General features: G+C 42.2%; 1 protein-coding gene across 2 annotated transcripts in view; it reads left to right on the forward strand.

Annotated features, from left to right (window-relative positions):
• Positions 1-12,593, forward strand: part of nkain2 (sodium/potassium transporting ATPase interacting 2) — a 68,699-nt gene that overhangs the window by 35,369 nt on the left and 20,737 nt on the right. For both annotated transcript variants that reach the window (XM_053444524.1, XM_053444525.1), the window contains exon 3: positions 53-133. In XM_053444524.1, coding sequence (XP_053300499.1) covers positions 53-133 — 81 coding nt within the window. The remainder of the gene's footprint in view (positions 1-52; positions 134-12,593) is intronic.

Below are 12,593 nucleotides of genomic sequence, written 5' to 3' on the forward strand. Positions count from 1 at the left end.
TCTGCCTCTCACTTCCTCCTCTCTCTCTCTCTCTCCCTGTGTCTCTCGGCAGTACGCAGCCTGGCTCGTAGCGTGGATGACCTGGAATGTTTTCATCATCTGTTTTTACCTGGAGGTTGGGGATCTGTCCAGAGTAAGAAAACATTTTCTTGCAATTTCTGCATCCTTGTCAACTTTTTCTGCTGTACATGTCAAGAGTAAATACAACCTCTGGCAGGAGTTTAGGTGTTTTCGATCTCCGAGGCTGTCATTCCCACCTGCATTCCAAGTGTCTAAATCCAGGCTGGCAACAATTTGTATTGTCTCTCTGGTCCACAAATCCTTTTATAAGTGCAAAAACTGAGCTAAAGCCTATTATAGGTTACTATCCCCCCAATTATAGTCCCAAAACTATTAAATACTCTCCAGTGAGCCAAACGGTTGCACCTAGTGACTCGTCCCCTCATTACTATGAATGTGGGAACTGCAGTGTATTTTGAGTCGATCCCAGATTCACTGTCCTGCTGTCATTAATACTCATTAGCAAGTCTGATGTGTATTAATCTGCAGCGAAAAAATTGTAACCCAAAAGTGCACTCATGCGTTCACTGCTGTTTGAATAATATTTATTAAAAGCTTCAGGGCCCAGCTGCGTCAGCCTGTTAGATTGTATCTGTTTTAAGAGTCACATCGTCAATAAAAGTTTATTTGTCTCCTTCTAAAAGGAGAAGGAAAAGACAATTAAAAAGCCAAATCATAAAAAGGGATAGTTCACAGAAAAATGTACACATTATCTCCTCACCACTATGCCGATGGAGGGTGAAGTGTTTGAGTCCACAAAACACTTCTGGAATCTCAGAGGTACACCAGAGGACCCTCGGGCACACCATCATGTGGCTACGCCCGTTAGATGTTGTGTTTTGTGGACTCAAACACTTCAGCCACCCCTCTATTGGCATAGTGGTGAGTAGATAATGAATGCATTTTCATTTTTCAGTGAACTCTCCCTTTAAATCTGCTTTTATTTACATTCATCCACAGCTTTGCTTTCTTCCTTAGCCAGATGACAAATTGTAAAGTGTCTGTGTAGATTTTTCCATATATCATTTAGACCAACTCACACATTGGAACCTGGATATGTTTTGAAATAGGGGAAAAATATGAATATCCTACATGTTTACACCTCCAGGCCTCTTGGATTGAGATACGAATCAGTCACTCTTCTAGATTGGAAAGATTAAGGGAGCTATGAAAACCAATTAAAACCAAGCATCCATACACTTAAGTCTGCACTTAGTTGCTTTCAGACATCCACTGAAGTACAGACACTTGCATGCAGTGTCCCTGAGGGGCTGTATGTGACAACGCAAACTTTTGGGACACAGTCAAATTGCCGTAAAGTTTGCAGCACACAAGTAGGTTTGTTGATGACATTTCTAACATGCAACGTTTGCACATAGTGTCGCAGCTCTTACTCCTTTCTGCTTGCCTGCAGATCACACGACCCTTGTTGATTCTGCAGATGCGTCCAAATGCTCCAATTATTTGGGGCTGAGTCAGTAGCTCCTTCTCCCGCCACAGTCGATGTGCTTTAAAATGAAACACTTGGCCCTTAACCCTCCCTCCTCTGCTGTAGTAAATGAAGTGAATGCAACAGTGTTGATGAGCACAGAGATGACTTCAGTAATGAACTGTTGAGCTGTTATAACACAGTACAAAGCTACTGGGGCATTTCGAGGCGACGTTTCTACATCATCCACAACAGCACTGTGTGTAATGAAATCATGCAGTAGGAGAGAGAGAGGGGGAGAGAGAGAGAGAGAGGTAGAGAGATCATACTTTAGACTAGGTGTAGGAATGAGCCTGAAGCTTCCGCCTCAAGCCTCAATGCAGTTACCCTGCACTTAACAGCAGCATCTCATTTGACTCCCCGCTCTGCTCTGCTGTCGTCTTCGATGTATTGAAAGCAACAGGGGCTGATGTGCACGGAGATCTCTGGAGTGTGAAGAATCAAGATCTTATAATGGAGGTTGACTCAGAGCATTTGAAAACAAAGGCTTTTGGTCACTGTGTGGTGGTCCTGATTTTTTTCAGGGCAATACGGCAGCTTCTTTCAAATATCACCCAGTTGCATTTGTTCATATTTCCGCTGGTCTCTGCCCTCACCTCACTCTCTGCGGCTCCTCTCGTCTCTCTCGCTTGATTGAATATAACAAGGACAATAGGTTTTGTAAAAATTTCATTGGACCTCTGCCCTCAGCCTTGTTGCATGTTCTTGTGTCTGGCAAAAAAAAAATCCACATTATTTGAAGAGAGTGGATCCCACTGGACAGTTTTGGCAAACAAACTAGATTTTATTAAACTGGAAAGCCAGCCTAGAAATAGATAAGAAGAGGTCCTAGCTGAATGGGTATTGATTTTATCTGAGCTGGCACAACATTCGCTGAATAGATTATAGGTAGGTAACTCATCTTCTGACACTCAATTCTAAATGAAACTGAAATTGAAATTTATGATCGCGTTTCTAGTGTCGTTGGTCCCAAATTATCTAATCAAACATGTTATGTTATGTTATGTCATGCTATGTTATGTTATGTTATGTCATGTTATGTTATGTTATGTTATGTTATGTTATGTTATGTTATATTATGCATTGCTATCTTCTGGTATGTTCTGGTATGTTCTGTAGTGTTATCTTATCTTATCCATAACTAGATTAATGAAAAACAGTCACAATCATTCCTTTCTTTATTCTGTAATCTGTTATTGGGAATCACGAGCATCCCAGTAACCATAGTAACCGACTCACACACCTGCCTGGGAGAGAGTGAGGGAGTGAGGCGCTGCTGACCGCTCTGGGCTGCATGTACGGGAAGAAATTACAATTTAACAGATTTGTTGATATATCTGACTTTCCCCCGATGGTCTCAATAACTGGCGGCTGTAGTGCTGCGCTGCTCTGTTGTCTGTCCACGCGCTGTCAGCATTCTCTTTTCACACAGCAGCATTATCAGTAATGAAATTCTTTTTTTCACTGCAGCGATGAGCGAGCTAACGTTAGGTGGGCGGCCTGGCAAAGTTGACGGTTGTGGCATTTATTTGAGTGTACGATTAAATTTGTTGTCTGGATGCAGTCAGTGCGCCAACTATGTTCCCTCATTATACGCGAGCCTATGTATTGATCCACTTGCTAAGATGCAAATCCCCCAAAAAAATTTCAATTAAAAGTTGCACGTTGTGTATTTCCCAATATGACAAGGATGATTATGGGGAGGGATTTAGTGATGAAAGGAGGTAACTATGTTCTAAAGGTCCACCGACTCACAGAAAGACGGGTCAACAGGTTGGAGAGTGTAAGAGAAAGAGTGAGAGCGAGCAAGTGAGTGATTAAGAGAAAGCGGTGCAAAGCGCTGCACACTCCTCAACGAAGCAACAGAGCAAAGCTTCTTAAAATATTATTAAGTCGACTTGCACAGTCTAGAACGTTAATGGGAAATCCAGTATAACAGAAGAGTGAAGCTGCCCGCAGCGAAATCTAATAGAATCTACTCTTGTAAAATGTCCAATGTAATCGGTAACACCGGGGTTGTCATGAGTTTCATTACCCGGTGACATCCTTAGTCGTCGGAAGAATCAAGGATGGGTCAAGGAGGAACCCACAACGTTTTTTCAAGGACTCAAAGAAATGATAATTTAAGGATCTCTTGGCATCAAGAGATGGCTGATATCTATGAGTGTGTGTCTTTGGAGCAGCTTGATTGCATCTGAGGCTTTGGCAGAGTGATGCGCTCTGGTGACACATTACGACCTTTGTGCAATGTCATTTTTGCAAGGGAAGTTTTTTCACCTACTCTCACTCCAAAAACAATTGAACGTGCAAGGTGTGTGTTTCTGTCCTCCACAGACCTCTCTCTATAAAAGACTGTGGCGTGATGTCCCTACTTTGACCGCGAGTGCTGAAATCTCTGAAAGAGCTTTTCTTCCTGTCTCCTTTGACAGTGAGGGTCACATAATACCAGAGCAATTTTAGAGGGACTTCAGCGACTATAATCATGGGAGCAAGACCCCTGTCAGGGGCGACTTCGAAAGGCCACTCGCTGACATGGTTACATAAGAGAGGAGTAAGGAAGAGGTGTGCATCTCGGAAAGATGGATTCCTTTGAGCAGCTGCAACATCTAGTGGAAATCTGGTCATTTGGGCAGTTTGGTCACTGCGATTATCCGGTTTTATCCGGATTTACTCTTGGCTTTTTTGCCACCAGAAAGCAGTGTGATTCACATGAATTAACTGCAGCAGTTTTCCGTTTTGCACTCACATATGAACAATCCAGCAGGAGATTCTCTGCTCAGACGTGTTCACGACAACACGGAAATCTAAGCCTTTAGGGGAGGGGTGTAGCAGGAGGCAGTATTAATTCCACTGCGGATATCATGTGTCTTTGTTTACTGCACATCAACACTGCTACCATCAAAAACTCTTTTGACAGCTTCAAAGGTGTCTTCCACATGTAAGGCTTATTCTTCATCTTCGTGTTAAAAAACGTCATCAACACATCCACTGGCTCGCAATGAATCCTCTGGAGGATCTGGACATTATCTGGCATTTGCATTCTAACCCCAAGCCCCTACGGAGAATGTCAGGAGATTATCCGGAGTTCAGAGCGTGTCTGTAAGCAGCTTTAGTGTGTCACCATCTGATTTGCACTGATGTATATAAGCATGTCAGTTCTTTGCATTGGCGTTACACAACATCACAAAGGTTGTTAAAGTTGCTGCAGACGTGTGGCTGTTCTGAAGTCAACTTTGTCGATTATATCATCTTGGAAAATTAATCAGGGCCAATCAGTGCTATTATAAACAGAATAAATCAGTTGATGGGGGAGCTGATTGTGGATGATTACAGTCTGTGGCGTAGTGTTTTCCCACCACAGTTTGCTGGTAATTACTCCTTCTATTGGACAGTTATGTAACATACCTTCTATCCATTTCATAACAGTAGCAGCACCACATATCATCATTACTTATCCTCATCTCATTGGTATCAGCAGCTTTTCAATCTTCATCAGCGCTAGTTTGGATTGAAGCGTAATTTGGTGCATAATCTTCAGCTCGATTCTCTGTTTCCTCTGGTACACGCTGTTGGCTCTTTGTACACACACACACACACACACACACACGTTGATGGTGAGCCTTGTGAAAGTTTTGTTGCAGTACAAGCTATCGCCAAAAGTTTTACAGCGAGTCAACAGTCATATCTCATATATAAAAACCCATCCACCACCTGTTTACCGCTCTCCACCTTCGCTGAACTCTCATTCGAATGATACATCTTCATCTTTCACTGCCCCTGAGGACGAGCGTTAGCAGTTACAGCAGCCGCCACAGCTGGAAAGTGCTGTTTGGGTTTTTATCTCTTTCACACTAAAAGTACAACTGTCTGCCATTTTTGGGAGGAAGTCGGAGAACAAGCCGGTAACATCTGGAAAAGCAGCTTAACGATTGGTCACAGGTTAATTAAACCGAATGGCATTAATAATAGCGCCACAATCGGAAATCAAATCTCATTACAAAACAATTTGAGTGTAATATTTCTCCTCATTTGCTTTTGAAGGTCTCATTTCCCCCGACCGAATTCAACACATCTGGTTTTTCGGCCAGTTAATTAACGACACCAGTGTCAATTAACTGCCGGCCAATCAGAGAGGAGCAAGCTCGAACCAGATGCTGCACAGCTTGTTTTATGACCGGAACAGTTAGTGGGCTCCTCGCTCAAGGGCAAATCAACCTTGACCCAGTTACTGAGGGAGATGGGAGCCACATATGCCCCCTCCCCTCTCTCTCTCTCTCTCCCTCTCTCCCTCTCTCTCTCTCTCTCTCTCTCTCTCTCTCGCTCTCTCTCTCTCTCTCTCTCTCTCTCTCTCTCTCTCTCTCTCTCTCTCTCTCTCCAGCTGATGTAAAGATACAAATCCGTCACCTGCCTTTCGAGGGGCTGTTTTTTTACTCTGGTCCACATGTAAAACAAGCATGCCTGTCACTCAACTCAAAATCAACAACAAAAATTCCCTGCAAAATATGAACAAAACCAGATTTACACTCTGCTGCAAATTAGAAAGGTTGATTTTGCTGTTGTTAGTTTTGTGCCTGTGTTCAGTTTAGCACCATGTTATTGCAGTGTTAATTTTATGGTGAAAGAAGTAAATTCTTGTTTGCACCAAAAACAAGATTAAAGTTAACAAAAGTCACCTCCGAAAACAAGAATAAAAAATAATACCAAGTTCAAACCATATGAATAAATAAATATTACTTTGAAAGTTAGGGTTGATAGGATTTATATAATAATAAGAAGCATTTTATTCCAGGACTAGACACATTTACAAGGACACTAATATTCTAATTATTACAATAATAAGAAAAACATCTGCTACTGTTACCATGTAAAGCAGCATTTTCTGATTAACTTAACCCGGATAAAGTCATACCTAGAATAATTAATAATCAAATTAAGACATGTGGAGTATTCTGACCTTAAGCGCATTATGTAGACTTTTTTTTTTACAGCATTTCACATAATCGACATATGGAAATTACCGTCTGCCTGACCACACATGCCCTGATTCCAAGTGTAAACAAGTAGTAGGTCTTAATGTTGACCTGAGTCATAATCAGACTTTGCTCTGTAACGTGAACAGGAATATGAATGAAATATTCAATTAGTAACTCATGTAAATACCAGGTTCAAAATAATATCTTATCTAGAATAAGGTCAATAGTCGTAATATTGTTTTCCATTTAAATTTTGTCAACATTACGTTGCTGCCAGTAATGTTAGCCAACTTCTTTGAAGGAGAAAGGAAACAGACTTATATTCATCCACAGTTTCTCTCAAGATTTGACCAAATTAAAACCGATTGAACAAATAATGGAAAAATCTGCAATACAATGCTTTTATACTTAGAGCTTTTATTTTTGTCTTATCTTTCTCTCATCTCTTCTGCTCTCCTTGTCTCCTCTCGTTTCTCTCCTCATCTGTCCATTCCTAAGAGTCCCTAATCTGCCTCTCTCTATGGAAGTTAATTGTGAATGAATATTGGATAGGTATGACCATTGTCTCATCAGCTTCACTCGATTACATAGCAACAGTCTCACTGCATCTCTGCAAATGCGATTCAGTATTGTGAGTGAAGAACCAGCACGTTGATCCCATTGCTACGTTACTTCAGTCAGCCGTAAAGTGTGTAGATTAGCTCAGTTGGTTGTAGACTTGTGACTGACGGGGAATAAATCCGGGATAACAGCTAAACTAATCCAGAGAGGTCGAGGAGAGAGACGTGTCGTCACCTCCCACTGAACTAAACGCCTGCTTGGGCAAGTCATCGATTGATGACTGGCTTGATTGATTTTCTAAGGTTTTGCCCTAACCGTGATGAGAGACTGGTAATGTGCTGCCACATAATTGTGAGCCCTCTTACCGATTAGCGCTTGCTGCTAACCCCCAGTCCGAGAAATGACACTTTCACCTCGTCACGTTTCGAGCTACAGCTTTGTTGTACCGTCAGCCTATTTCGTCAAACTGCCCGTGGAGAATAATTTCACTTTTATTTGACAAGTGGCAGGTGCTGCTTTTTAACCATGACCACAGTGGCATGTTTTCCCTGTCTCTCCTCTTCCTGTGTATCGTCCTCCCTGGATCCGAATAACTCGCTGTCGTTCATAAGGGAGATGATGTGATAGAAATTCCTCACGTCTGCCTCTCCGTTGCTTCCCTATTGCTGCCTTACTCTTTCTCTGGTCCCTCGCCCTCCCTCCCCCCCTGTCTGTCACCTTCTTCATCTCCATGTAATTCATCCCTCCTTTCCCTCTGCTCAGCCCATAATCAAGACTTTTTTTATGTCGGTATGCAAAGTGCCGCACAAATCCGTCCCGCGCTCTTCTTCACCTTCTCGCCTCCTTTTCCATCCACTCACTTCCTCAATACTTTCAATGTGAGGACTTGAGGAAATGTGTCCCTGTTGAGAAGGCGCTGCTATATTTATAGTCAATAGGAATTCATAGTTGAGGGCTGTGGGCCAGTTCAATACATTACTCTACACTCTCAGGCAATTTACTCTGGGGTCACAGGGAATACATTTGCATATGCCATTCTGTGAAGGAGGCAGAAAATCACCCTCATTTGATTTATTACTTTTTATCTGTGATTTGGATTTGTTCTGCAGCTTTGATATGATTTTCCAGTCCTGTATTATCCATGAATAGACATGATGTCCACACTGTGCATCCCAACTGCCAGCAGTATACGTTCATTAGGACAATGATCACACTTTCAGGCTAGTAAGTGGAGGCTCGGACTAAAAATCAATGCGATAACATTTGTATTGTATTAAAAGACAAGGACATTTTGCAGGCAAAGACAACAAATCCATCCAATTTAATGCGCGGTGGCAGACGTGTTTGTGGTGCAATGCATCAATTTAAGTGTACTGAGCACACCGGGTGCCACAGCAGCCGGAAATCCAGAAAGATTAGGTTTGTAAAGGTTTGCCAAACACTTCAACTTTAACATTTCTTCTTGATAAAGAAAGTAAATCCCGAGTGGCGAGAGGAAAGTTGGCGGAGGCAGCGGGGGGGGGGGGGGGATGTGTCAGAGTTTGTCAGCGCTGTTTGAAGTCCAGACGTCAGAGTGGAGCAGATGGACGCTTGTTGACGGTTAAGATAATAGTTCGATGAGACATTGTGACACTGAGGTGAGGAGACGCAGCGGGGAGCGTGTTGCATGTCAGCGATGACTCACTGACAGTGTCCCACGCATGTAGAGGGGCTCGAACTGAAAGTTTGATGTGTAACTCTCTTTTTTTTCATTCGTCAATTATTTTGAGCTTGACAGGTTGTTGTTGAGATTAGAAGCAGCAGTCGACGAGGACCTCATCTCGAGATCCGCTCTCACCATATCGCATTGTTCCCTTCAGCAGATTGCGTCTGTCATTTGCCACAGACATGCAGATGTCCAGACTGTCCATAATTCTGAGCATCTGTCTCCAACAATACTCCCTCATTCACTAATTCACTGCTCCGTCTATAACAGACACTCGATACACACTGTATATCGTCCCCGAATGCTGAAGTATGAGACAAATTAAATGTTCACATTCATAAATTTCATTGCATTGCGCGATTGTTTGAGGGTTATTTGTGTATAAAAATGACAAAATACAAGATTTATACCAACATTATAGAGATCTTAACTACAGCTGCAGCAAAACCGGATATATCAATCAGTAATTCAACAGAATATCTATGCAGTACTATTACTGTATTTATTGTATGTATTATCATACATATATCTTAAGAATCTCATACCATTAGCTTGAAATGTACACAGTAAAAGAAAGGAATGAAATTCACTGTCAGAAATCTTATAAAAGCCCCTCCAGCCTCCCAGCGTTGGCTCTGGAGTCTGAAAATCTTTTGGAAAGTGACAGTCCAACACGAACGCCCACTCCAGGCAGAGATTGACCCGGTGTATGGAGGTGGGACATTACCCTGGACCCGAACTTTTATTGTTCCATTCTCATATGTGTTGTTGAGAAGAGACCAAACTGTGCACTGCGAATCCTCATTTGAAAGTCACATTTTTTCACCGTGCCTTTGAATCCCACCCCTCAGAGCAGTTATTTTCAGACCACACGATGTAAGAACCAGTTTGTTTCCAGCATAACTCAAAATCCATTAGAATTGCTAATGTGCTGTGACCAGCGACAAAAACTGCTTTTGTGATGACAGAATAAAATAATTTCTTTGTGTTTGAAGCTTTTACCTATTTTCGGAATTTCAAGAGTTCAACCATCGACTGTAGTTAAAAATGGAAGACATGAGACCTCCCCAAAAGTGAGGCCAAGTAGATCAAGCAGATCAAAACTTGTGAAAGAGCTCCTGCACACTGTCTAACTTGAAATCAGAAAGGTTCTATGCAACGTTTTGGTACTAGACCTTCATCAGTGATAGACAGTGTGCAGGAGCTCTTTCACAAAAGGGCCAAACTAAAAAGGTCAAAGTACATGTCAAATAAATTGTAAATTGTTTGTGGTACGCTTGGATTAAATTCGATCTTTGATACTATAACAAAGGGTGAAACTCTCTGATTGACAGCGGGACTTCAATATCGAGGCCCCGTCCCCCGATCTCTGAGTCAACTCATTAAAAGAATTAAAAAATACTGATACTGAAACACATCATTTCTCACAAACAAGTTTTAGCAAAATTCTGTCAACATCAGACTTGTTGTGATCACATTCGTTTCTGGTGAGTAGACATTTTCTATCAAATGTTTATCTTTGCCTTCCATACAGCTCCTGTAGAGCCACGGAGGCAAGATAAGGTGTACATACTTTTTTGACAGTAATTTGAGTTTAGGCCAGAGATTTATACAATATACCATCAGTCTGTCACACTCCCAACCTCCCTGTCTGTCGCTGCTGCTGCTATCTAATACAGCAGCGATGCCACAGAATGAATCTTTTAAAAGATTTCTGATGTGCCATTCCTGACAGATCTGGAGAGGAGCCTGTGGAGAGAGAACTGTCACTATGGTGCAAAACACCCAGACACACACACACACACACGCAAACACACAAACACACTTGGATATTCACATCAACTCTCTCACAGTCTTAGACAGCTCTCGGTCGGGAGTCCACTGTGTCATATAAAAGATGCAACCCACCTCCTGGGCGTCAGATGATGCACAGATACAGACACATAGATACACACTAACGTCAGTCATTTATTGCTGGGTATGCGGAGGGCGGGATCCCGAATGCCGTTTGGCATACTGTATGTGTTAAAATGTGTGTCTGTAAGTGTGAGTGTGCGTTGGTCGGAAGTTAGAGCACCTGTCAATCGTGATATTTGTGACAAGAGAACCTACACATGCTGAAATATACACACGCACCAAATCTAGACAGTCTCAAAACAGTGCCATCGCATTCCCACGTCTGTCAATGCATCTCATCTCACTCCGCACATCCACAATGGAACCGCGACAGAGCAGAAAAAAAGGAAAGTGGAAAGAGGGAGAAACTTTAGAATAGTGAACGATAGGAGGTAGAGAACGAGGCGTCAGGGGCGGACAGGGAGACAAGAGAGAGAGGTTTCTACAGGTAAGGGTATGATAGCAGCTTCAGAGGATGATGTGCCGTGGGATGGAGCCACATGTGAATCAGTGTTGCTTTCAACAGAGGAAAGAGAGAAGAGAGGGGAAAAGGGGACAGGGGAAAAAGAAAGAAGTGGAAGAAACGCAGAAAGTTAGAATGACAAAGCCTTGCGGGAAGATAGGATTGCTTATCTGACGGGAGAGAAAAAAAAAATCCCTTTCATATCAACGTCACATCAGCATCAATAGTCGCTGATGTCAACGCAGGGCGAGCTTTTACTGCGGGATAAATTGTTGGAGAAATATGACAGTAAATCAAACTGCAAACCACCCAATTCATCCCCGAAGAAAAAGCAAATACAAAAACAGATTGCCGGGGCCAGTCTGAATGCTAATAGTCACCTAATTTGACTCCCCTCAGTATTCATCCACCAACGATTGAGACGATGAATGAGAGGATCCCAAACATTTAATCATAGACGCTCCGGTTTAAACCTCCGCCCCGATTCTCAGAGTCAGTGCATCAACTCTGACTGTGTTTGATCAATGGATGCATTTGTTGAAATCAGGGCATGAAATTGTCTTTTTTTTTTTTCGTCAACACGTCTCCAGTGGGACATTCCCATCAGCCAATCTCATCACATTAGCCCTGAGCTGTTATTACTGATAAGTCGTTATGGATTTTTTATTGTTATCATTTATAGTTTCATGTGCAACGAGCACAGTTTTCTACTTTTTACTTGTCCAAATTTGAAAGAGGTGATTTAACAGAGATTGTCTGTGTTTCCGCAGTGGATAATAGATTTGATTGACTTGACTGCTACAGTTATATACTTCCTCCAGGTTTTTGGATGATAGCTGGTATTCATGTCAAGGCTTGATTGTGATGATTTAGCCTGGCTGTGATCACATTAATGTTTTTACTGTACAAGCCAGAGGAATCGGCTGAACTGCTGATACAATAAAACCTGTTTAATGTGTATTTTCTGAGGGTTTGGGTCTCATGAGCTTCCTCAGAGCTGTGGCTCCTTTTTTAAAGTTTTATCCATCATTGGCATCGCTGCTCTACTGGAGTCTGGACACGTGGCGGAAGTTAAATCTCAATCACACAAGAAGGAGATGTAGCACAAGTAGTTTAACACTGTTTCTTTAGAGCTGCCTGCTTTGGCTGCAGACACATTTGATGATAGCGGAAAGGGTGAACCATAAACTCTATATAAAGAGCTTCCTCACACTATCCACATATGAAGCTCAAATATCCCAGATACGAACGCCTTCACCTTGTGCGTTTGAATCCAACCTGTGTAGCAAGTTCCTGCTGATACACACCCGTGACCAATTGTGAGCCAGCCTCAGCTGTCAGCCGTGAGGTTTCACATTTTATTGGTCAGCGAAATAGCAGTTTTTGAGAAGAACATGAAAGTTAAGACAGATAAAACTTGCATAAAAGATACACTTGGGTAACAAT

The sequence above is a fragment of the Pleuronectes platessa genome, chromosome 17 (assembly GCF_947347685.1).
Source record: "Pleuronectes platessa chromosome 17, fPlePla1.1, whole genome shotgun sequence".
NCBI classification, from domain to species: Eukaryota; Metazoa; Chordata; class Actinopteri; order Pleuronectiformes; family Pleuronectidae; genus Pleuronectes; species Pleuronectes platessa.